Consider the following 25,066-nt stretch of genomic DNA (forward strand, 5'->3'; position numbering starts at 1 on the left):
TTTGTGACTTTCACAATGTGATTTTCCATTTTTGAGTTGGGTAAAAAATGTTTCATTGATTTTTTAGTCGGTCAAATTGCGCCCTACGCCACTGCTTGTAATGATTTTCCATCAGAAATTGCGCTTTCCGATTTATCGAACGATTTTTATTCCGCCTTGACTTCCTTCCTTTCGTCTAAATTTGGAAATGATTCATATTTTTTAACACTTTGTTTTCTTTGTTTGCGGTCAACCATCGGGCAACACATCCGTTCAGACGCGCCAATTATTATTATCTCCCATTAATCGGATATGTGAATATGCGTCGATACTTTGAACTGAAATGCCACGCTTGCATTCTTTCACTGATTGCGAAGAAAATGCGAATCTAATTCGGTTAAAGGCAACCGAACCGAATTTCTGACACTTTATTACCATGGGAAAGAAGAGTTTACAGATGTTTACAGATTCTCGCTAAAAGCTATTCTAATCACCTTGATTATGAAGCAGGAAAAGTAAATAGAGAATGCACGAAGCCTAGGAGTGCTCCTCGCAGCAATTGAAAAGATTGGTCCTAAAGTTGCATCTTGCGTAACGCCCATTTTGTATACCTAATTACTTTCAAATTTCGATAATTTCGGTTTCGATCGTGTCATCGTGTGTCATCTTCTTGGAAAAAACGTTAATTTTAATTATTATTTGTCGATTTTGAGGTAACCGAAGAAATCAAGCATAATAATAGTTGCGTGTCGATTTTTTTCGGTACCAAATGATTATATGACGAGGTAATTACGTATCAGACGTTCGAAATATGTCGATTGGGGTTCGTTGGGCCCCTCAAAACCCGATGATCCTCTCTAACGGAGTTTTCTCTATACCGTGTGACAGAAAGACGACACTTTAATGGCAGTATTTACGAGGTTTGTATTTATATAATAATAAAAACATGGAGATACGAGCGAATAATAATTGCTCATTTCGTATTTTTCATGGGAATGTGAACTTTCCTAAGTCCGGTCGTGATATTGTCAACAATAACGGAAGGATAATGTCGACGAGATGCGAGCAATTGCATATGTCAACGTATCAATTTTAATACAGTTAGCCTAATTACAAGTTCGAAGATTTCTTTTCTATTGTTTAGAACATCACGACAAGATTTTACTGAAAGCTAACGAGGATTTAATTGGACCTTGAAGACTCGACAATAATCTATAATTTAATTGTCAAGCGCCGGAAGCTAAATTAACCAAATATCAGAATCACAAAAAATCATGACAGTCTCGACTACTCTTTTCTCCCATTTTACTCCACTGATTTATGCAATTAGACGGCTTTTAAACTCTAAATTCTCCTGAAATCTCAAGAAAACAAAATAAAGAGTGTCACGCAAGGGTCAACTTTCGGCCCATTTCTTTATACACAGGCTGTTCCACATTAGAAGATTGGGAGTTCTAACAATGATTAGGTTAGGTTCTGCTCAATAAAAATATTACTCAAGTGATTTTGAGAGAGTTTTCATTAGCTTTCCCTATACCTAACCGTTTTCGAAATATTTAGACCTTTTTAAAAAATTTGGGATTTGAATCTTGCTATTCAAAAATCGGTAACTCTACCATTTTTTATTATGTTGAAACCGTATTTAGGTATACGAGAGAAAGGTGAGATCTTGTTTTTAGTGTATTTATAATTGGAAAAATAATTAACAAACCGCCAAAATGTAAGGTTACTTCTAGGAAACTTCAAATACCCTTAACTCAATTTTTCTAAATGAGACACCTCAATTTTTTATTCACTAAATTGAGGAGGATTTAGTTCTACTTTGATCTGTATTAACATTCCCTATACCTATGTTTGATAGTTTTCAAGTTATAGTAACTTCTTTTGACATCGTGAGAAATTTATTAACCATAGCTAGTTTAGCATAGAAATAAAAAAAATTGAATATCAAAGTTACTCAAATTTAGATTAAATAAATTTAATTTGTATTTACGAAAAGAATAACACAATTGTGAAAAAACTTGTCGTTTTTTCAGTAAGAAATATTTCCATGACAAACTATGCAAAAACTACCATGGATAGTAATGAATTTCTTCTATTGTAAAAAAGAGTCAAAATAACATGGAAATCATTAAATTTAGGTATAGGGAATGTTGATACAGATTGATGCAGAATTAAATTCTCTTATTTAGTAAAGAAAAAAAAATTGGGGCCTTCCATTTGAAAAAATTCAGTTACAGGTGTTTGAAGTTTCCCAGACGTAGCTTTAAATTTTGGAAATTTGTTAATTATTTTTCCAATTATCAACACACGAAAAAAAAATTATGGAATAATCTTATTTATTAAAACTGAAAATATTTTCAATTTTCTTTTTAAAAAATACAAAAATCTCTTTTTGTTGATATTGTTTTACTCTTTTTGTGATTTTTTTTCGAAAACTTTATGTAATATTTAACATTTTGGTGTTGTCATTTCGACAATTAAAAGATCTTTCGAATTGGCTAAAAAATTAGGGATTTCCATTTAAAAAACATGTCGAGGACGTCATTACTCAAAAACCAAAAAATGTAAAATTTTAAATCAAGTTGAAAATTGTGTATTTTTTCAAAAGAAAATTGACTTGTTCAAACATTTTTGCCAAAATAAAATATTTTCAGTTTTAATAAGATTATTCTACGTCAAAAATTATTATACAGGATGTCCGCTTTTCGAGTTCTGCTATGAGAATCTCAGAATTCTAAGAACAACTATCTAAAAAAAATTGATGTGTCATTTTTAGTTTTTAAATTATTGGATAAATTGAATAAAACATTATCATTGAGCATCACATCACTTTTAGAACTCCCAATACTTCTAATGTGGGGTTTAGCCGGAACAGCCTATATATTTGTGGGTTTTTTGAACCAGCTGGAATATCTCATATACAGAATGGACAAATAATAGTTGGTGAAAGATAAAATCCCGTTTTTTTAGTTCTACGATTTTTTTCTTTTTTTATTCACCAAATCTATTGTTCTTATATCATTGATATTTTGTGGAATTCGTTAATAAATTAGCGATTTCGACAAAATACTTGTGTTTTGCTAAGGCATTTAGCAAAAACTCAAATCATTAAGACCGTCCCCCTCCCTTACAGACAGTTTTTCCTCAGGCAAAGATACAGGGATGCCAACATTCGGCCGTCCCGAAAACGACCTAACCGAAGAACGAATAGCTCACATTCTAAACGAAGCGAATCAATTCCAACAAATGAAAACCCACGCTGAGGATAGTCACAGTAATGACGATTCAAAGTCTCCTCATAACCAGTGTTTAAGTCCTTTCTCGAAGGACTCGTCCCAAAATCGCCGACTGAAAAAGTACGAAAACGACGACATTCCTCAGGAGAAGGTTGTGAGGATTTACCAAGAGGAGTTGGCGAAGTTGATGGGGAGGAGGATTGAGGATTTTAGGAATCCTCGAGAAGCGTTTCCTGGGTGAGTATGGCATTGGAGGGTGTCAGTTGCTAAACTCATTGTAGTATGTTTTTCCCCCAATTATTTAGTGGAGGACAGATTGATCGGACACAGGAGGAGATACGGATGGCACTTGATGCCTACCATCGCGAAATTGTTAAACTAAATCAAACAAATCCGGGCCAAATGCCCAATTTGGGGCTATTAGCCTTACAACAGCAAGCATTAGCCCAACACCAACCCAATGGAGGGGTTCAAGACTTGTCGTTGCCCAAAGACAAGAAAATTGTCAATGGAGGAGAGGAGAAAGACAAGGAGGGATCAGACGAAGGGTTACGACATTCCGGGAGTGCTTTTAGTCTCGTGAGACCTAAAATCGAACCAGGGTCACAACCTTCAAGTGGCTCGACTGCCTCAAGCCCTTTGGGGAACTCAATCCTTCCACCGGCGATGACCCCAAATGAAGAATTCTCCGGATCTTCGGTTGCAAGTCCCCTCCAAAGAATGGCTTCCATTACCAACTCCCTCATCTCCCAGCCTCCAAGCCAACCCCACCATTCAACCCCCCAAAGACCCCTCAAAGCCGTCCTTCCCCCCATCACCCAACAACAATTCGACCAATACAACAATCTCAACACCGAAGATATCGTGAAGAAAGTCAAGGAACAATTAAGTCAGTATTCGATAAGTCAGAGGCTTTTTGGGGAGTCAGTCTTGGGGTTGTCTCAAGGCTCGGTTAGCGACCTTTTGGCCCGCCCCAAACCCTGGCACATGTTAACCCAAAAAGGGCGCGAGCCCTTCATCCGAATGAAAATGTTCTTAGAGGACGACAACGCCGTCCATAAACTCGTCGCAAGTCAGTACAAAATCGCCCCCGAGAAGCTCATGAGGACGGGGGGCTACGGCGGCGCCGCCGTCTCCATAGGCAAACCCATGCCCCCCACCCCCAAAATGCTAAACGACGCTGCAGGTATCATCAGTAAAATGCAAGAAACGCAAAATTTGTTACCACCGTCATTGCAATTAGGACCGCCGCCTCTTAATCAAAACCCACAGCCGCCGCCGATGCTCCTCACGCCCCCAGGAGTGCCCCCACACCATGCCATCAGTCTACAAAACCCAGACCATTTGAAGAAGAATCCCAGTCCGCATGGAATACCACATTCACCCATGGGACAGCACCAGAGTCTGAGGAACATGCACCAGCATATGTCCCCAAGTGTGTACGAAATGGCGGCCCTTACCCAGGACCTGGACACACAAGTGATCACTACCAAGATCAAGGAGGCGCTTCTAGCAAATAACATCGGACAAAAAGTGAGTCTTGCTTTAGGTCGCACCCCCACTTTGGAGGGGGACACGGCCTAAAGGTTCTCTAATTGATTTATCATTTTTTATCAATTATTTTAAATCGGAATTAGTCACTTCTTACGCAGAAAACGACACGTTTTGATGTTTTTTTTTTCTTGTTTTTTTCTATTATTTCTATATTTTGTAACTTTGAGAAAAAAATCACAATATTTTTCAAGTCAATAAGTAATTTAAAATGATAAAAATACAGAGTTTCTTTCGGCTATCCCGAATAGAAATTGACTACTTTCCCCATAAAAATCATCTGAAAACATAAAAATAGTGGCAATTTTTGATATTTTGCTTGGAATTATTTGAAAGTATTTGGAATTATTAAAACTATGTTGGGATTGTTTGGGATAACTAGAATTATTTATGAAATACTGGAATTTTTTTGGAACTGCTGCATTATTTTTTTGAATTTACTGATAGAATTTTTTTGGAGTTTTCGGAGATAATTTTGTTAAATTTTATTGGAAGTAATTTAGAATTAGAGGAAATGTTTTACACATTTTTTTCAAGTTAACGGCCCTTCGAATAATGTCTAGGTAGTAATTATGAGATTCATATTTTTGATCACAATTAATTCGTGTAAAAAAATTATTTTTTTTTAATATGAAAACGTAGACAGTATAGTTTTCATCTCGCAATAGTGGCCATTATATACTCAAATAATTAAAAAAACTCGCGCTATGCTCGTTTTATAAACTTTACCTTTGTAAATAATAATTATCTTTTTTATCGTCAAAGTTCTCAAATTTATTTTTGACTAAGATCGTTTTGAAATATCTGAGAAGTTTCATTATTCCAGGACCGGACTTAATTTTTTAAATATAAATATGAGATTATAACGTATAAAGACGTAGAAAAATCAAATTTAAAATTAGAAGAAATATTTCGGAATTACAAGAATTAAGTTGTAATTATAGGAATTAATGTAGAAACGTTGGAAATACGATGAATTATTGAAATTATTGGAATTATTCAAGTTAACGCCCCTTGAATAATGTCTGGGTAGTAATCATAAGATTCATATTTTTAATCAAAATTAACTCATAATTAAAAAAACGTAAAAAAATAAAAATAAAAATATTTTTACGTGAAAACGTAAGCGTAAGTAAAGTAAGTTTTCATATTACATATAGTAACCATTATATACTCAAATGACTAAAAAACTCGCGCTCTGCTCGTTTTATAGACTTAATTTTTCTAAATAATAATTTATCTTTTCTTATTATAAAAGATCTCAAATTTATATTTAACAAAAATTATTGTGAAATATGTGAGAAGTTTTATTATTCCAGAACCGGACTCAATTTTTTGAATATGAATTTGAGATTATAACGTAAAGCCGTAGAAAAATCAAATTTAAAATAAAAGGAAAAATTTTGGATTACAAGAATTAAGTTGTAAGTATTTATTATAGGAATTGATCTAAAAACAATGGAAATACGATGGATTATTATTGAATTTACTGGAATTGTCTTTAGAATTATCGGAGATATTTTTTTTTATAAAATTAAGTTAAATTTTTTAGAACCATTAAAAGTAATTTAAAATTAGAGGATATATTTTACATATTTTTTTCAAGTTAACGGCCTCTCGAATAATGTCTAGGTAGTAATCATAAGATACATATTTGTAATCAAAATTAACTCCTAATAAGTAAAAAAACGTAAAAAAACAAAAATAAAAAATATTTGAACGTGAAAACGTAAACGTGAGCATATAAAAAAAATAAGAAACCTAATTGCGTAAAAATGTAACATATTACGTAACAGTATCAAAGAGAAAGTGTAGTTTTCATCTCGCATATATACTCAAATGATTAAAAAACTCGTTCTCTGCTCGTTTTATAAACTTTATCTTTGTGAATTAATAGGTAATAAAATAATAATATATCTTTTTATTTTATCATAAAAGTTCTCAAATTTGTAATTACTGGAATTCTTTTTAGAATTATCGGAGATAATTTCCTTTGAAAATTTTATTATTAATTTGGAATAACCGGAATTATTTTGGAATTACGAAAATTAAATTGGAATTACACAAATTGTATTAGAATTACTGGAATTTCGGTGATTTTTTTTTGGAATTACTAGAATTTTTTGGAATTGAAATAGTTGTACACATTTTTTTTAAAGCTAACGGCCAGTCGTTTTTTATTTTTTTAAATTTTTTGTTGCTTTTTTACTATATTTGTCATGTCATTAAGTCATAATATTGAAAACACTCATTTTTTTGTGTAAAAAAGTCGCTAAGACTGGGATTTTTGCAGATATTTGGCGAGGCAATCCCAATTACTGGGATTTTTTGGAATTTGAATTTTCAAGTTAATGGCCCCTGGTTTTTTTTTCTTTTTTTTGTATCTTTTTTAAGTCTAAAAACACATTTTTTCGTTTTTTTGCCGAAGCAATCACAATTATTTTTTTAAATTAGAATTTTCAAGTTAATAGCCTTTTTCCTGTTTTTGTATCTTTTTTAAATCAAAATATTAAAAACACATTTTTTCGTGTAAAAAGTCGCTAAGAGAGGGATTTTTTCTAATATTTGGCGAGGCAATCCCAATTACTATGATTTTTTGAAATTAGAATTTTCAAGTTAATGGCCCCTCGTTTTTTTGTTTTTTTCTCTTTTTTCTTTGTATCTTTTTCAAGTCAAAATGCTAAAAACACATGTTTTTGAGTAAAAAGTCGCTAAGAGTGAGATTTTTGCAGATATTTGGCGAAGCAATCCCAATTACTGTGATTTTTTTGGAATTAGAATTGTCAAGTTAATGGCCCCTTGTTTTTTTGTTTTTTTTCTTCTTTTTTGTATCTTTTTAAACTGGAATACTAAAAACAAATTTTTTCGTGTAAAAAGTCGTTAAGAGCGGAATTTTTTCAAATATTTGGCGAGGCAATCCCAATTATTGAGATTTTTTGGAATTGGAAATTTCAAGTTAATGGCCCCTCGTTTTTTTTTCTTCTTTTTTGTATCAAGTCAAAATTCTTAAAACACATTTTTTCGTAAAAAAATTCACTAAGAGTGTAATTTTTGCAGATATTTGGCGAGGCCGTCCTCGGCCTCTCTCAGGGATCCGTCAGCGAGCTGCTCTCGAAGCCAAAACCGTGGCACATGCTGAGCATCAAGGGCCGCGAGCCCTTCATCCGCATGCAACTGTGGCTCAACGACGCCCACAACATCGACCGCCTCCAAGCCCTGAAGAACGAGCGTCGCGAAGCGAACAAAAGACGCCGCTCCTCCGGGCCCGGCGCCCACGACAACAGCTCGGACACGTCCTCGAACGACACCTCCGAATTCTACCATTCCAACTCTCCAGGTCCCGGCCCCACCAAAAAGCAACGCGTGCTCTTCTCCGAGGAGCAGAAGGAGGCCCTCCGCTTGGCCTTCGCCCTCGACCCGTACCCCAACGTGGCCACCATCGAGTTCCTCGCCTCGGAATTGGGGCTGTCGAGTCGCACCATCACCAACTGGTTCCACAACCACAGGATGCGGCTGAAACAGCAGGTGCCCCACGGGATCGCCTCCGACATCCCCCCGAGGGAGCAGAGCAGTCAGGGGCCCTTCGACCCGGTGCAATTCCGGCTGTTGCTAAACCAAAGACTTTTAGAGTTATCGAAGGAGAGGATGGGGCTAGGGGGGGTCCCTCTGCCCTATCCCCCCTACTTGGCCGCTAATACGAATTTAGCGGCGTTAATAAGCCGAGGATTGTTGCCAAGTGAGGTCGACATGGCGGCGTTAAACAACGCCGTTAAGGAGCAAATGAGTGGACTTGATTTATCAATGACGTCGCTGAAACGGGAACCTGGGGACGATTTCGACGACGATGATGTTGAGAGCAACGTGGGGTCGGAGGACTCCAACCTGTCTTCGAGTAGTTTGATCAAAAGCGAGCCCAAGGAGGCGCCCCCGAGCCAGGGCCGGAGTTCGAGACGGAAACCCGCCGCGCCCCAATGGGTCAACCCCGAGTGGCAAGACACCGACAAAGACAAGCCCTCCGGCGATGAGGTCATCATAAATGGGGTTTGTGTGATGCAAACCGAGGATTATGGGAGACGGAATTCGGAGGAGACGGTGAGGGTGGAGCCGACGCCGGTCCTGGACCGGTTCGAGGACGACCAAAGCGACGCCTCCTCCATAAGCAACGAGCCCGAGCCCCAAGCCAGCCAAATCGAGGAGAAAGAAGACAAGGAGGAAGAACCCCAAGTGACAAAAGATGATAAAGAGACAGAAGACGAGCGGTGGGATTACTAAAGTGATAAAAAGACAAGACTTCCGCGCGAAGTTAAGTGCAATCACGGATCGATATTTATTGTGATTACGATTTTTGTTAGCTTTTCTTGCCAACGAGGCACTGTTTCTCCCCTTTAAGTATAAGACTGTTACCATTTGCAAAGCAAAATGTTTTAAACATTGTGATAATTGCTTGTTTTCCGTGTGCTTCTCCCCGAAAAGGCCAAATCGCAATTGAATTTTTGTAAATACGAAATTTGCTCCACCCCTCCTCTAGTCTTTCCAGGGCATGACTTTTGGCCAGTTAAGTTTCTGTTGTTATTTTCCAGTGATCTCTGGAAGTGTCTGTTCATACATAGCTTTAATTTCCAAATAATTTAGGGTTAAAACAAAGCATATCGTTACTTGTAAGTATTACGAATCCACCCAATAGAAATGAATTTAAAATAGTGATGATGTTATCCTTGTTTCTCTTCCAGGACGATAAAATATGGCACGAGTGCAATATTTTATCCGGTTTTTAAAACAAATGAAATGTATATTTTTGGCAATATACAAGTTTGTGTAATTCTTCCATTGTATTATTCAATGTAAAAAAAGTTATTAAAATAAAATACGTAATGTTCTGCTCTTACAAAATGTTTAAAGAATAAGTGAGAGACATTATTAGCAAAATATGTATAAAATGATGCACATTTTTAAATAACTGCATGTAGAATAGCGTCGTAATAGGTTTTTCGCTGTAGAAAAGTATTTATCGTTTCGTAAAAATAAAACGAACTTTCTTAATTATCTGTTACATTTTTTATTGCTATTGACTCGAAATACCTGAAAGTTTGTTTTATTAACGACGTTTTTTTATTCTCATATTATATTTTATAAAATGTAGAAACTATGAAACGTTTAATTAGTAATGATTTCTGTATTGTAAATATTTACATCATATCATTCTCTTTTGAAATTTCTAAATTATACATTTCACTGTATTTAACGGTTGTTTTATTAAAAATCACCCAGAGATTGACGTCCAGTCTTCCACATCAAACTGTTTCAGTGGAACTCCAGACTGAATGTAATTAAACAAATAAAAGACGTGGAAATATTTAGTTGCATTTATTCAAGTACAATCCCTCAATCCCAGTAAACTTCTTCTTGTAAACCTCTTCCATAATAATAATAAAGTTCAATATCTCACCAACTTTCTCATATAATTTGTTTAAGTCGTCTTGACTCGTGAGTTTATTTTTTTATTGCATTTTGCGTGAAAATATCTACAGATTTGTCTACAAGAAATTACCACCTAGGATTTTAATTTTTAGGAAAATTACGTTTTTCACGTTCTCAAATGATTAAAAAATTTGTGCTCCACTCGTTTTATAAACTTTATCTTTGTGAGAATAATAATATATCTTTTTATTTTATCATAAAAGTTCTCAAATTTGTAATTAATGGAATTCTTTTTTAGAATTATCGGAGATAATGTCCTTGGAAAATGATATTATTAATTTAGAATTGCCGGAATTATTTTGGAATTACGAAAATTAAGTTGGAATTACGCAAATTGTGTTGAAATTACTGGAATTTCGGTGAATTTTTTGGAAGTACTGGAATTTTTTTGGAATTAGAATTAGTTGTACACATTTTTTTCAAGCTAACAGCCACTCGTTTTTTGTTTTTTTTTAATTTTTTGTAGCTTTTTACTATATTTGTCATGTCATTAAATCAAAATGATGAAAACATTTATTTTTTCGTGTAAAAAGTCGTTAAGAATGGGATTTTTGCAGATATTTGGCGAGACAATTACAATTACTATATTTTTTTAAATTAGAATTTTCAAGTTAATGATCCCTTTTTTGTGTTTTTTTTTCTTCTTTTTTTTGTATCTTTTTCAAGTTAGAATTATTTTATCATAAAAGTTTTCAAATTTGTAATTACTGGAATTCTTTTTTAGAATTATTGGAGATAATGTCCTTTGAAAATGATATTATTAATTTAGAATTGCCGGAATTATTTTGGAATTACAAAAATTAAGTTGGAATTACGCAAATTGTGTTGAAATTACTGGAATTTCGGTGAATTTTTTTGGAAGTTCTGGATTTTTTTTTTTTGAATTAGAATTAGTTGTACACATTTTTTTCAAGCTAACGGCCACTCATTTTTTGTTTTTTTTTTCTTTTTTTTTAATTTTTTGTAGCTTTTTACTATATTTGTCATGTCATTAAGTCAAAATAATGAAATCATTTATTTTTTCGTGTGAAAAGTCGTTAAGAATGGGATTTTTGCAGATATTTGGCGAGACAATCCCGATTACTGTAATTTTTTTAAATTAGAATTTTCAAGTTAATGGTCCCTTTTTTTCTTCTTTTATTGTATCTTTTTCAAAGTCAAAATGCTAAAACCACATATTTTTGTGTAAAAAGTCGCTAAAAGTGGGATTTTTGCAGATATTTGCCGAAGCAATCTCAATTACTGGGATTTTTTGAAATTAGAATTTTCAAGTTAATGGCCCTTTTTTTACCTTTTTTAAATCAGAATACTAAAAACACATTTTTTCGTGTAAAAAGTCGTTAAGAGCAGGATTTTTTCAAATATTTGGCGAGGCAATCCCAATTACTGGGCTTTTTTGGAATTTTCTCATATAATTTCTTTAAGTCGTCTTGACTCGTGAGTTTTTTATTGCATTGCGTGAAAATATCTAAATATTTTACGAGGAAATTAAAAACATAAAATTCACCAGATCAGCTTGAAAGTCTGCTTAAACTCTTGAAACAAGCAAAAATATTATGCTTTTCGGCATAATTCTGTGATTTTTCGGATTGTTTTCAACAAAATTGTGCATTTGTAGCTGAAAAACGTGCTAAAACGCTGGAAAAATGCAAAAATAATGTAATTCTAGACTTAATTTCGTGATTTTTTAGCTTGAAAAACATGAGATTTTAGGACCAAAACGTGCTCAAAAACATTTTCGAGCAAATTTTGTGTAGAAACTATAAAACGTTTAATTAGTAATGATTTCTGTATTGTAAATATTTACATCATATTTTCCTTTTGAAATTTCTAAATTATACATTTCACTGTATTTTACGGTTGTTTTATTAAAAAATCACCCAGACTGAATGTAATTAAACAAATAAAAGACGGGGAAATATTTCGTTGCATTTATTCAAGTACAATCCCCCTCAATCCCAGTAAACTTCTTCTTGTAAACTTCCTCCATAATCTTCATTGCTTCGTACAACTCCCTAACACTCTTCTCCTCCGGTTTTGCTTTATTCTTCTCATGGAAGTTCAATATCTCAGCAACTTTCTCATACAACGGTTGGATTTGCTCATACCGCTTTTTCTGTTTCTCCAAATAACTCTTATAACACACCTCCTCTTTGTACTTTTTCATTAACTCAGAAACTTCCTGTTCCAATTTCTCAACTTCTTCACTCTCAACAAGCTCAATATCCACATCAGTGGGGAGTTTAATGTTCTCTGGAAGCGCGAAAATCTCCCGTGACGTTGCTTCAATCTGCTTTAAGGGGACTTCAGCCCGTTCAAGAAACAGACTTCTTAGATCACTTATTTGCGTCTCAATTGTCTCCTGTTGGGCAGGGAATTTGTCTTTCAAAATCTCCTCAAGAGAATTTATGTTATTTTCAATGACATCCTTGGTCATGTCACGAACTGAAATAAAAACAGTTAAAAATTTATTCTAACCTCAAATTTCAAACTCACAATCTTCCATAAACTCAGACACTGTAAAGTCGTAATAATAGTACATTGCACGTTCGTTTTCAGTAGTGTGACTGGTGGCCATTTCGTTTGTAATTAAGGCACAAAAATTAAAAAACGATTCTTTTTTCTAACACTTTTTTTGTTTACTCACAATTCACAAATCTGTCAAATTTGAATCTAGGGACTTTTTGTTTTCTTTTGAAATTGGAAATCAGGAAGTGGAAATTCGTAATTTCAAAAAACAAAAATTGGAAAACGTGAAATAGTTTAAGTTGTCTTGACTCGTGAGTTTATTTTTTTTATTGCATTTTGCCTGAAAACATCTATTTTACCAGGAAATTATAAATGAGTAACAGAATTGCCAAATTAAAAACATAAAATTCACCAGATCAGCTTGAAAATCTGCTTAAACTCTTGAAACAAGCAAAAATGGGATGCTTTTCGGCAGAATTTTGTGATTTTCGGCTTGTTTTTAACAACATTTTGCGAAATGATTGCGTTTCTTGCTGAAAAACGTGCTAAAAATCCCAAAAAATGCAAAATTAATGTAAAAATCGAGTGAAACAAATAAAATAACACCAATATTATTTGCTTTTGTGATTTTTAAGCGTGTTTGGACAAGATTTTGCAAAATAAATGAGCTTCTGGCTCAAAAACGAAGTAAGTCGAGCGAAACAAGCTGAAAACAAACATCAATTTCGATTTAATTTTGTAATTTTTTTGACTGCTTCAACATAGTTTTTAGAGTTTTCTTTGCTTGCATCTCAAAAACGTGTTTAAACACTTAAAAAAGGCAAAAATAACGCCGTTTTTGGTTGAATTTGTTGAATTTTTGTTGTTTTTAACGAAATTTTGCGAAATAATTGTGTTTCTAACTGAAAAAGTATTCGAAAAAGGCAAAAATAAATTGTCATTTTCGATCTCGTCTAGTAAAAACACAACTATTTTTAACCAATTTGGTGGTTTTTCGACTTTTTTGAAAAAAAATTATGAAATAATCAAGTTTCTATTTGAAAACGAGACAAATGCTCGAAAAACAGTTTTTTTCATTTCCAAAAAATCACTATATCAATATTTGCAATCCACTACTGGAAAATATCACTTTACTGTTTATTTGTCAAGTCAATAGGACACGATTTCTGTACACAAAATGTGTTTATTGTAAACTGGTAATTTTGTATTAGTTTAATTTACAAAATAATATTAAAACTCGCTCGTCAATATCTGCATATTTGACTTAGAAATTACTAAACTATATTTTTTTTTATAACACTTTATCGATTTTTGATACGCTTTGGCAAACTCGCGAAAAAACAGAGTTTTCAGCTTAAAAATCTGCTTTAATCTTCGAAAAAGGAAAAAATTATTTCATTTTCGGCCTAATTCTGTATTTTTTTGACTTGTTTTTAACAAAATTTTGCGAAATAATTGCGTTTTTAGGCTAAAAATCTTAAAAAATGCAAAATTAATGTAACTTGAGATTGTAATACAAAAACGTGCTTAAAACTATTCTCAGCTTATTTTTGTTTTTGTGATTTTTAAGCGTGTTTGGATAAGATTTTGCAAAATAAAAAAAGCCTCTGTTGTTTTTAACGAAATTGTCATTTTCAATCCTATTTAGTAAAATCTTGCAAAAAAACAAACAACTATTTTTAACCAATTTAGTGGTTTTTCGACTTTTTTTGAAAAAATAATCAAGTTTCTAGTTGAAAACGTGAAAAAGGCTCGAAAAACAGTTTTTTTGCATTTCCAAAATAGATATTAGAATTTTTACAAAAAAAGTTGAAAATGACGGATGTGAAGTTGGCAACAACCATAGGCGTGCGAAATTTCCTCTAATGGGGGCTTAAGAAACAAACAATTCATGGACTAAAAAATATATTTCATGGCATCCTATAAAACATCCAATTATAATACACCAATACAAAATCTTAAAAATAAAACTCTAATCGTAAAAATATTCGATATATTTCAAATCGGAAAAATTCATTGCTGCTGGTGCATCTTGGCTTGCATTGCAGCGATCATTTCTTGCATCCTCTTCAACTCGGCTTCTTTCTCCAACAATATCCTATCCTTATCACTAGTTGCAGCACTCTTATCATCACCAATCCTGCAACAAAAAAAAAACTAGAAAATTGCATTGACCCCTCAAGACTTACGTATTGCGTTTGGGGACCCCTCCTCTGGCCAAATGCTCCGACCGGTAGTTCTCATAATGCACCTGTTGCGTGATTTCCTGCAAATCCTGCATATGAGTGATCAACATTGTCCTCAACTTAATAAAATCACAATGATCCGGGTTTTCGACCTCCACAACCCCCCAGGGGTAGAGCCGCCCCCTGACCTTCCTCCCCCGGACTTCCAGCAACGTGTTAGCCCCACAAACGGCAAACGGGACCGCTTGTTTCAACTGTCTCACTTGCTCTTTGTACTCCTCATCTTCGTCTGAATCACACTCAGGGAGTGAGTAAATGCGAATTCCGTTTTCTTGGATCTCATCCATGACTTTTTTCTTCAGTCTTTGCATTTCTTTCTTTGTTAAAACATCAGCCTTTGCGATAACTGGCACAATATTGACTTTGTTGTGAAGTTGCTTCATAAATTCTATATCTAGCGGTTTGAGGCCGTGCCCAAAGGGCGATATGAAGTAGAAACAGCAATGAATCCGGTTATCCATGATATTTTTCCGGTTGAGTCCGGATTCGTCCCGGAGGAACCTCTCAAACTGGTCGTCAATATACCGGATTATTTCCGAAAAAGAGTCAGTGTTGTCGATTGCGTCGCCAAATCCGGGGGTGTCAACCACCGTGAGCCTCAATTTCACCCCACGTTCCTCAATTTCAACAGTCGAGGGCTCCAACTTCACTGTTTGTTTCATTTTTTCTATAATTTGAGGTTAGGTGGGGTTTCACGGGCTGGGGGCTTACCTATAGCATCAGGAACTTGTCTTTCGGGGTACAAATCGGTTAGGAAAAGTGCATTGACTAGAGTGGACTTGCCTAAGCCACTTTCACCCACTACCATGAGGGTGAATTCGAAGCCCTTTTTCACCGACTTTCGGTGAACTTGGTTCGGTAAGTTCGCAAAACCGACATAACCGGGGGTTTCCAGGCCTGAAAACTAGAAATTTGCCTAATTAATACCGTTTTTAATACAGGAAATTGGGAGTGATAAAAGAATGAGGGGATACTTACATTTTTGACAGAATCGCTTGACATTTTTCTTAATAGAGATTCGTTCTAGTTAGGTTAGTGAGTTAAGTACAAAAAAACGTACAAAAATTGAGAATTTTAAGTAATTTTAACCGTTTTAAAAGTCGTTATTGTTAACATAAACATCTGGGGTGATTGAAATCACCGACGCTGATTGGTCGGCAGTAGGTGTGGCACTGAATTGGTGCCAACCCAAAAACAAAGACCCTAAAATATTTTTTAAATATTTATTTACTTATTTAAATATACGAGGTGTTGCACAAAATTTTACGACATCTATGTCTAATGCAAAAAACATTATTTAATTTTTTTTTTGAAAACCCTTGATTGTTGTGGTTGTCAAATTATTAATCATAATTTAATAAAATGAGTTTTTAAAAACAATTATAATGTATTCAAATAACAAAAGACAATCCTAATCTTCTGAATAACAAATTAACAAAAATCTTGATATTAATTATTACCAAATATTTAAACTGTGTACTTACAAACATAGAAAATGTAACTTTTCAAATTTCTAAAAAAAATTAGATGTAAAAAGTAAAAACAAACAAACACAAACATGACAAAAACTTATTTTGTAAAAACTTTTAAAAAATTTTTATTTTATAGTTTTGTCTATTTTTTCTTTTTGAATTTATAAGAAATTTTTTCGATAACTATTTATCGTAGAACACTGATCTTTTTTATACAGGGTGCGCCAGAACTAGCGCCCCAGAGAAAGATTTCATGAAAAAAATGTTTAAAAAATCTGTCAAAAAATTTTGACTTTTACGATAAAAAAAGATAATTATTATTCAGTTATTATTTTCAAAGATAAAGTTTATAAAACGAGCATAGAGCGAGTTTTTTTAATTATTGAAGTATACAGGGTGCGCCAGAACTCGAGCCCCAGAGAAAATTTTCATCTTGTATAAGTTTTTTTACAATTATGTAGTAAAGGTACAAAAATTTTGCCAATAAAAGCCACAAATAACATTACCTAAGCAGAGTTACAATTTAGGATAAAGCTTCCTTGTTTCCTCTTTTAATAGCCTATAGCTAAAAAAATTGGAAAATTATTTTTCCAACAGAAATAAATAGAGTCAAAGTGCAAACTTTAAACCCTCATAACTTCTAAATTTTTCTAGACAGAATTTTTTAAAAATTTTTTCATGTTCTTGGTACCTTACCCTACATAGCATTTTTCTTTTTGATGCGAGTTCTGGCGCACCCTGTATATGATAGAAAATTAATTTTTCTTTGCAACAGTACCAAATATAAGAGGTTATCTCCAATAAGTCAGGAGTTAATAGTAATAGACCGCTCTGGGTGCCAAAAATCGACCAAAATTTCGACAAAAATCCAAAAAAAAATTACTTTAAATTTGATCCATTTCACGTTTTTTACATTTCTAGACATGCTTAAGACTCAAAAAAGTGCATAAAATGTTTTTGGGTCAAGTTTAAAAAATTTCAAATTTTTCGAGTTTTTGAGCGGTAGTAAGATGCAAAATAGAAAAAATACGTCATGTCTAGACATTTTATTTGTTTATTTCGTACATTTTAAAATCTACATAGTGATTTATTATTAAATTTTTAACAAATTGTTTTCTTGCAGTTAGTTATTTTCAATTTTCCCCCATTTCAATTAAAAACCTTCTAATTGACAATTTTTAAATTAGGGTGAATATATTCTTGAAAATATAACCCAAATCAAGTTCATCCCAAGGAAATAAATTCCAAACAGCATCAAATTGTGCAAAAATTCAAACCTAAAAAACCTGAAAATTTGTTGGAAAAACTGGTAAACATCCATACCTTCTCATTTTCTTCTTCGCCTCTGCTAAATTACTCAAATCGTCCTCAAACAAGTAAACCCTCAAACCCTTGTAATAGTACCTCAAATAGTACGTCCACTGGACACTCGAAATATCAAAATTGTACAACTTCCGGTCACTCTCATTCATTCTCTCCCAAAGAAGTTTTACATTTTTATTCGAATATTTCCACCCCTTCTCGCTATAAAAACTAAACAGATCGAAGAGTGCGTGGACTTTCCTAATCCGTGACAGCATTTCCGGTCTTTGGAACCGCACCACTTGGAAAAAATCCAAAATTAAGGCCGGAATGTGGTGATAAAAAATGGCCAAGACGTGATAAGAAAGTGATTTTTTCATGGTGCGAAATTTTGGCGCCCATTTTGCTTTTGTGAGGGGGTAGTACGGGAAATGGATTGTGTTCAAATGAAAAAACTCGTAGTAGGTTATGGGATTGTCAATCGAGGACACGTAATTATAGACCGGAATTTCCGTTTTGTCCTTCTTGTAAACGTCCCACGCTATTGCGATCAAGGCGGCTATGGTCAAGTCAACCGGAACCGCTTCCATGTACGATCTAGTGTCACATGGAAACAAACGAAGGAAACCCAAACCAGCGCCTGCTAGGATACTGTTCGGGCCACCGTAACTGTCACTCCAGTTTTCGATTGGGTCTTTATAGGTCGAAGTGACTGCAAAAAAAATAATTTGTTATTTCTAAATTTTCATCTAGTCGCCTATATGCCGCTCTACTCTTCTTGAATCAAATAGTTCTGTCAATTGTGACAGGTGTCAATTAGATCAATATTTTTTATAGCGGCATATTTTATTTTACATAGAAATTCCATAGGCGACTTTATGAAAATCATTTTGACACAATTGTAAAGTTGCGGTCAATTCATAATGTAAAAATTGAGTTGTGTAAATCCGACTTTAAACATCTTAGAGACATATCTATCAAAAAATACTAAAAAAGTCGGGTTAGAATGACACCTGTCATAATTGTTGACATCATTTAGTTGCTTCTGCTGCCAACATAAATAGAACCCACCCACTATGAATTGACAGCGACTTTACATATTTGTCAACAAGAAATTACCACCTAGGATTTGAACTTTTAGGAAAATTACGTTTTTCATGTTGTTTGTAACTAGAATTTTCAGAAGTAGTTTTGTATGCTTTGTTGTCGTCAATTGACGTTTTCTGTCAACCTGCTGTCCAACTATCAATTAAATTATGCATACAATCTGACAGGTGACTTAACCAAAATTTTGACACTAGTGACGATATCTTTTGTTTGTCACCAGAAACCAACCAAATTTATGGCAATTTATTCACAAATATCCCTAAATCCTAGGGAGTAATTTCTTGTTGATACGACAATATAAATTTGGTAAAGTCACCAATAGCCGGTCTAAACACCCCAATTGGGAGGTTTTTGGCTTCTGAGGCAATCATAGCCTCGGTCAAGGCCTTAGTGAAGGCATAACTGTTTGGCCACCCTTCCAACATTCTACAAAAAAAAATTAGAAAAAATCAAGTTTTTGGTTAAATACTTTTCGGAAAGTTTCTCGGCCTGGTTTGGGGTTAAATCCTGTAGCAGGATTTTGACTTCGTCGTAACCCAAGGGATAAGTATAGAAAACTTCATCAATTGTGTCCAAATGGCAGTTGGAAAAGGCCGTTGAAACGTGAATCACACTCTAAAATTTAGTGGAATTAATTTTTGGCCAACTTAAGCCTGACTCACTTTCAAATTTTTCATTTTTTGGCACAATTTCAGCAAATTTTCAGTCCCCCCGATGTTGATCTTGTACGCAGTTTTGATATTTTCGTTCAAATGCACGGTGGCAGCGACGTGAAACACGACATTGACCTTTGTTACCAACTTTTCCCGGTCCTGAAGAGACAATCCCAAATTGTCCGAAACGCAGTCGCCTTCTATAGCGCTGACCCGGCTTTTGAAATTCGGATTTTCGGTTTTGACTTTGTTGTAATACTTTTGAAAAATATTTTCAAGTTCAAGTTGCTACTTACGAGACTGTCCAACATGTCGTAAAGCCTCGTTTGGGCATTTTTCCCTTTTTTGGTTCGAATCAAGACGAAAATTTGGGCGGTGTTGGTGGTCCGGAGAAGGCGCTCGATTAGGACTTTGCCCAAAAATCCGGTTCCTCCGGTTATTAGGACGTTTTGGGTGTTGTAAAAGTCGCGAATTTGGGATTGGGACATTTCTGATTGACGGAAAAACGGTTAATGGCTCGAAATATGCCAATTAACTGATTTTTGAAAAAATCGAGACTAATGATTTGGCCTTCATTAGCCTAGAAAATTGTTTAATTGTGTCTTAAAAAAATTAATTAATTAAGTAAATAATCTAGTATCTGTTGAAAATTGCCATAAATTCTGAATTTCAATTTACAAAATAATAAATAAAATTGTTGGTTATGACTATGTTCCCGAGTCTTTATAACAGGGATAATAATAAATCAAAATCTTTCTGGCTTTTTTTTTGACACCATTTTCTTTTTGTCAAATTTTATTAATTTTTAATTTTTGATTTTAAAGTGTTTGTTATGTCTTCTAATAATCCTTTTAAAACTGACAAATCTTGTTAATAGTACATACGCTTCTTTAGAAGCAGAAGATGGCCTAAAGCCGAAACCGGTCGTTCCCAATAAAAGAAAAAAGCCTGAGAAAGATTTTGATTTATTATTATCCCCTATTAAGAGAACCGTACCAAAGGGGGGAGGGATTAGAGGGTAAAGTATGGAACCAAGCGGTTTTATTTTTAATCATTTCTCTCCAGAAAATAATAATTAATATAAATTAAAGTAATATAAAAACTGTGATCGTATTTTCAGAACGAAATTTTGTTTTGTTTTTGAGTTATGCGATTTTTTTTGTCAAAATTGCAATTTATGTGAAAAAATTTTTTTGAAAAAATTAAATATAAAGCAGATAGTTATAATCCTTAGAGTATAGCTTTTATGAGAAAAATATTTTTATAGTGGGTTGCCATTAAAAAAAAAAAATATTTTGTAGAACTCAAAAACAAAAGGAAATTTCGAAAAATTTTATTCTTGTTAAATGATCACATTTTTATAGTAATTTATCACTCATCAATTAGTTTTTACAAAAAATAAATAGTTTAAGCAAAAAACATTTGGTTCAATACTTTTTATTCACTTGGTATAGTGTTATAAGTGTTAGAAATTTAATTATTTTGTTATTTTAGTGAGTTAATTTTAAATTTTTGTGAATTAATTTTTCATGTGTTAATTATACAGTGTTTCATTTGTATTGTTAGGTACAAATTTAAATAGTTGATAAAATATTTAATTTTAAGACAAAAGTGTTTCGAAAAATGCTATGAAATGGAGCTACACCTTCTAAAAAAAGTACGTTTTTTTAAAGGTTTTTTCCTAATATTTCAGAATAGATAAAATTACAAAATTTGGAACGTTTATATATATGTACACCTAAACAAATGCCAAATAACAAAATTTTTAATTAGGGGTGTCCTAAACGGTAAAACAAATTTAATTTTTAATTTTTATGCTGTTTATGGTCTGTAACATAAATTTTGAAACCGATTTTTACTAAAAATCCGTAAATTGTATCGGAAAAACACAAAAGACCTTTTTTTTTATGAAAAACTATGAAATTTTGTTGCTGAAAGTGGCAAGAAAACACAGGCAATATAGTTAGAGAAAATTTTTACCCTAATCCCATCTTGTTTAGAAAACCCCTAATTAAAAATTTCAACATATAATTTTTGTACTTGTTTAGGTGTATAAAAGTTATCATTGTACCAAACTTTAAATTTTTTTTCTAAAATGATTTCGGAAATATAAGAAAACCCTATTAAAAGATGCACCCCTTGCGTAGCATTTCTCGATATGTGTTCATAGAAAATTTTTGTTTTAAAAATGAATATTCTATCTCCTGTTTAAATTTGTAACAATAAAAAGTATTAAAAAATTATTTAAATTTTTGTTACCGACTTTTGTGAGTTAATTTGTATTTTTTTTATGTTTAATTAAGATCTCTTATTTGAATTTAAAATAAAAACGTGTACTAAGAGACTTTTGCTTTATAATCCGCCTTCTTTCATTTCATTTTCATGGACCAGCAAGAAACCCCCCCTGAAATAAAGTCCTGGTTACGGCCCTGCCTATTAATAAATAAAATGGTAAAGTGCAGCAATTTGAAACTTATAGTAAAATTTTTTATGTATTTTTATAAAATAATTAAATAATTTAATAAGTTTAATGAAATAATCGACTAATATAAGTGGGAGTTGAAAAATTTCTTTCACAACAAAATGTTAGAATTTGTCCCGTTTTTGGTAATTTTTTTGTTTGCCCCCACACACCAGCAATCTCTCCTCGATGGCCTCATTAACTTCATCGAAGAAGGCGGCGCCCAAACCACTAACGAACCCCTGGACACCCCTGTTTTACTCCCATCGTACGATTTTATCATAGTGGGCGCTGGAACGGCGGGGTGTGTTTTAGCCAATCGTTTGAGTGAAAACCCGTCATGGAGTGTACTTTTGTTAGAAGCAGGTCTACCAACTAATTTTTTTAATTCCCCCAAATAATAAATTTGTATACAGGCCGTCCCGAAAACTACCTCATGGATCTTCCAGTGCTGGCAAACTATATCCAGTTCACTGATGCCAACTGGCGGTACAAAACGGAACCAAGTGATAAGTTTTGCTTAGGAATGGTGAACCGGCAATGTAATTGGCCCAGGGGTAAGGTCGTGGGCGGGTCAAGTGTCTTAAACTACATGATTTACACTCGCGGGAATTGGAGGGATTATGACAAGTGGGCGGAGTTAGGGAACGAGGGGTGGGGTTTCAAAGATATATTACCATACTTTAAAAAAATTGAGAATTTTATGGTACCTGGACCATACAATGCCTCGTACCATAACCATGATGGGTATTTGGCTATAAGCTACTCGCCGTATAAAACAAAAATTGCTGATGCTGTTCTCGAGTCGGCCCAAATCCTGGGATTAAAACAAGTTGACTACAATGGACCAACCCAAGTGGGAGTGTCAAGGTTTCAAGTGACCTTGAGGGATGGGATTAGGGAGAGCTCAAGTCGGGCTTATCTCCACCCAATCAGAAATCGAGCTAATTTTCACATGAAAAAATACTCGACTGTGACCAAAATCCTCATTGACCCAATCACGAAAAAAGTCCAAGGAGTTGAAGTTGACACCAATGGAAAAATATACAAAATTGGAGTTTCTAAAGAAGTTTTAGTGGCTGGAGGAGCAGTCAATTCCCCACAACTCCTCATGTTGTCAGGGATTGGTCCCAGGAAGCATTTAACCCAAATGGGAATCCCGGTTTTATCAAATTTGAAAGTTGGGTACAACCTTTTGGACCACGTGGCTTTGGGTGGGTTAACCTTTCGGATAGATGAACCTTATTCTCTTAAAACAGAAAGGGTACTGTCGAAAGAGAGTTTGAACCAGTTTTGGAACCACCATCAAGGCCCAATTACGGCCCCAGGTGGGTGCGAAGTGGTGGTTTTCCATGATTTGAAAGACCCAACAAACCCAGATGGGTACCCGGACATCGAATTAGTCTTCCTGGGTGCCTCCTTGAGCCTTGATCCTCTCCTCCAGAAGAATTTAGGGATTTCGGATTATGTCTACAACACTGTGTACACACCCATCGAACCATTTGACTCCTTTATGGTATTCCCCATGATTCTCAGACCCAAAAGTCGGGGCCGAATCACTTTAAGAGACAACAACTACAAATCGAAACCTCGAATTTTCCCCAACTATTTCCACTATAAGGAGGATCTGGATACCATAATTGGTGGTGTCCGTCTAACTTTGAATATAACCGCCCAGGAACCCATGAGGAAAATTGGTACAAAACTCCACGATATCCCAATCCCACAATGCTCACATCTGGAGTTTGCCTCCGATGAGTACTTTGAGTGCATGGCAAGACACCTCACTTTTACCATTTACCACCATTGTGGGACATGTAAGATGGGTCCGAGGAGTGACAAGTCGGCTGTGGTTGACCCTAGATTGAAGGTTTATGGGATTGAGGGTTTGAGGGTCATTGATGCGTCGGTCATGCCCGAAGTACCAGCGGCACATACCAATGCACCCATTTTCATGATTGCGGAAAAAGGGGCCGATATGATTAAAGAAGAGTGGGTTGGCAATATTGGAGAGCGCTGACTGGCACTAAAATGACAGTAGGGTTTTTAGTTTGGTGAGTTGGCAGTGGTTTTGAGTACCAGTGCAAAATTTGTAATAAATAAATTTATAATAAAATAATAAAATCAGTTGGAGCTGATTATTTTTGCTTTTGGTAAAAAACATTATTTTTTTTAGGGTTATTGTTTTAGTAATGTTGGCTATGGTTTTAAGTGAAGTGCAAAATGGTGTGTTAACAACAAATTCAACCAAAAACGGAGTTTTTTTGCCCTTTTTAAGTGAAAAAAACTGTTTTTCGAGCATCTGTCACATTTTCAAATAGAAACTTGATTATTTCGCAATTTTTTTTTCAAAAAAGTCGAAAAACCTCCAAATTGGTTAAAAATAGTTGTTTGTTTTTTTACAAGATTTTACTAGACGAGATCGAAAATGACAATTTATTTTTGCCTTTTTCGAATACTTTTTGAGCTAGAAACACAATTATTTCGCAAAATTTCGTTAAAAACAACAAAAATTCAACCAAAAACGGCGTTATTTTTGCCTTTTTTAAGTGTTTAAACACGTTTTTGAGATGCAAACAAAGAAAACTCTAAAAACTTCGTTGAAGCAGTCAAAAAAATTACAAACTTAAATCGAAATTGATATTATTTTCAGCTTGTTTCTCTCGACTTACTTCGTTTTTGAGCCAGAAGCTCATTTATTTTGCAAAATCTTGTCCAAACACGCTTAAAAAACACAAAAGCAAATAATATTGGTGTTATTTTGTTTGTTTCACTCGAAAATGATATAATTTTTTCCTTTTTCGAAGATTCAAGTAGATTTTTAAGCTGAAAACTGTGTTTTTTCTCGAGAGTTTGCCAAAGCGTCTCAAAAATTGCTAAATTATTATAAAAAAATATATCATGATATTTTTACCTAACTGTAAATGACAGTAGGGTTTTTAGTTTGGTAAATTGGCAGTGGTTTTGAGTACCAGTGCAAAATTTGTAAACCTTTTAAAACTTATAATAAAATAATAAAATCAGTTGGAGCTGATTATTGTTTAATTTTGCTTTTGGTAAAAAACATTAATTTTTTTAGGGTTATTGCTTTAGTAATGTTGGCTATGGT

The 25,066-nt window shown here is 34.0% G+C and overlaps 5 protein-coding genes across 12 annotated transcripts in view; 2 read left to right on the forward strand and 3 right to left on the reverse strand.

Annotated features, from left to right (window-relative positions):
• LOC123008458 (homeobox protein cut) overlaps positions 1–10,122 on the forward strand; it is a 72,032-nt gene extending 61,910 nt beyond the window's left edge. For 6 of the 8 annotated variants that reach the window (XM_044404260.1, XM_044404253.1, XM_044404254.1 and 3 more), the window contains 3 exons: positions 3,116–3,455; positions 3,500–4,751; positions 7,827–10,122. In XM_044404260.1, the coding sequence (XP_044260195.1) occupies positions 3,116–3,455; positions 3,500–4,751; positions 7,827–9,041 (2,807 nt within the window). In that variant the 3' untranslated portion in view covers positions 9,042–10,122. The remainder of the gene's footprint in view (positions 1–3,115; positions 3,456–3,499; positions 4,752–7,826) is intronic. The other 2 variants (XM_044404256.1, XM_044404255.1) reach the window with 2 other exon arrangements.
• A 1,931-nt stretch (positions 10,123–12,053) lies between these two features.
• On the reverse strand, positions 12,054–12,937 carry LOC123008857. The gene is made up of 2 exons (XM_044404884.1): positions 12,744–12,937; positions 12,054–12,692 (listed from the first exon to the last, which is right to left on the reverse strand). Exons 1-2 carry the CDS (start codon positions 12,823–12,825, stop codon positions 12,184–12,186), a joined length of 591 nt encoding a protein of 196 aa, XP_044260819.1. The 5' UTR covers positions 12,826–12,937; the 3' UTR covers positions 12,054–12,183.
• A 1,667-nt stretch (positions 12,938–14,604) lies between these two features.
• Positions 14,605–16,123, reverse strand: LOC123008647 (septin-1). Its single transcript, XM_044404573.1, has 4 exons — positions 15,941–16,123; positions 15,674–15,866; positions 14,906–15,629; positions 14,605–14,856 (listed from the first exon to the last, which is right to left on the reverse strand). The coding sequence occupies exons 1-4, from the start codon at positions 15,962–15,964 to the stop codon at positions 14,730–14,732; spliced, it is 1,068 nt and encodes a 355-aa protein (XP_044260508.1). The 5' UTR covers positions 15,965–16,123; the 3' UTR covers positions 14,605–14,729.
• A 1,389-nt stretch (positions 16,124–17,512) lies between these two features.
• LOC123008806 (fatty acyl-CoA reductase wat-like) lies at positions 17,513–19,984 on the reverse strand. The gene is made up of 6 exons (XM_044404822.1): positions 19,793–19,984; positions 19,506–19,754; positions 19,313–19,458; positions 19,160–19,269; positions 17,758–18,448; positions 17,513–17,711 (listed from the first exon to the last, which is right to left on the reverse strand). Exons 1-6 carry the CDS (start codon positions 19,982–19,984, stop codon positions 17,618–17,620), a joined length of 1,482 nt encoding a protein of 493 aa, XP_044260757.1. The 3' UTR covers positions 17,513–17,617.
• A 2,095-nt stretch (positions 19,985–22,079) lies between these two features.
• Positions 22,080–23,977, forward strand: LOC123009167 (glucose dehydrogenase [FAD, quinone]-like). The gene is made up of 2 exons (XM_044405292.1): positions 22,080–22,323; positions 22,374–23,977. The coding sequence occupies exons 1-2, from the start codon at positions 22,080–22,082 to the stop codon at positions 23,975–23,977; spliced, it is 1,848 nt and encodes a 615-aa protein (XP_044261227.1).
• The last annotated feature ends 1,089 nt before the right edge of the window (positions 23,978–25,066 follow it).

The sequence above is a fragment of the Tribolium madens genome, unplaced genomic scaffold, assembly GCF_015345945.1.
Source record: "Tribolium madens isolate multiple individuals breed KSU strain unplaced genomic scaffold, Tmad_KSU_1.1 Scaffold_71;HRSCAF=194;Tcas5.2_LG6, whole genome shotgun sequence".
NCBI lineage: Eukaryota > Metazoa > Arthropoda > Insecta > Coleoptera > Tenebrionidae > Tribolium > Tribolium madens.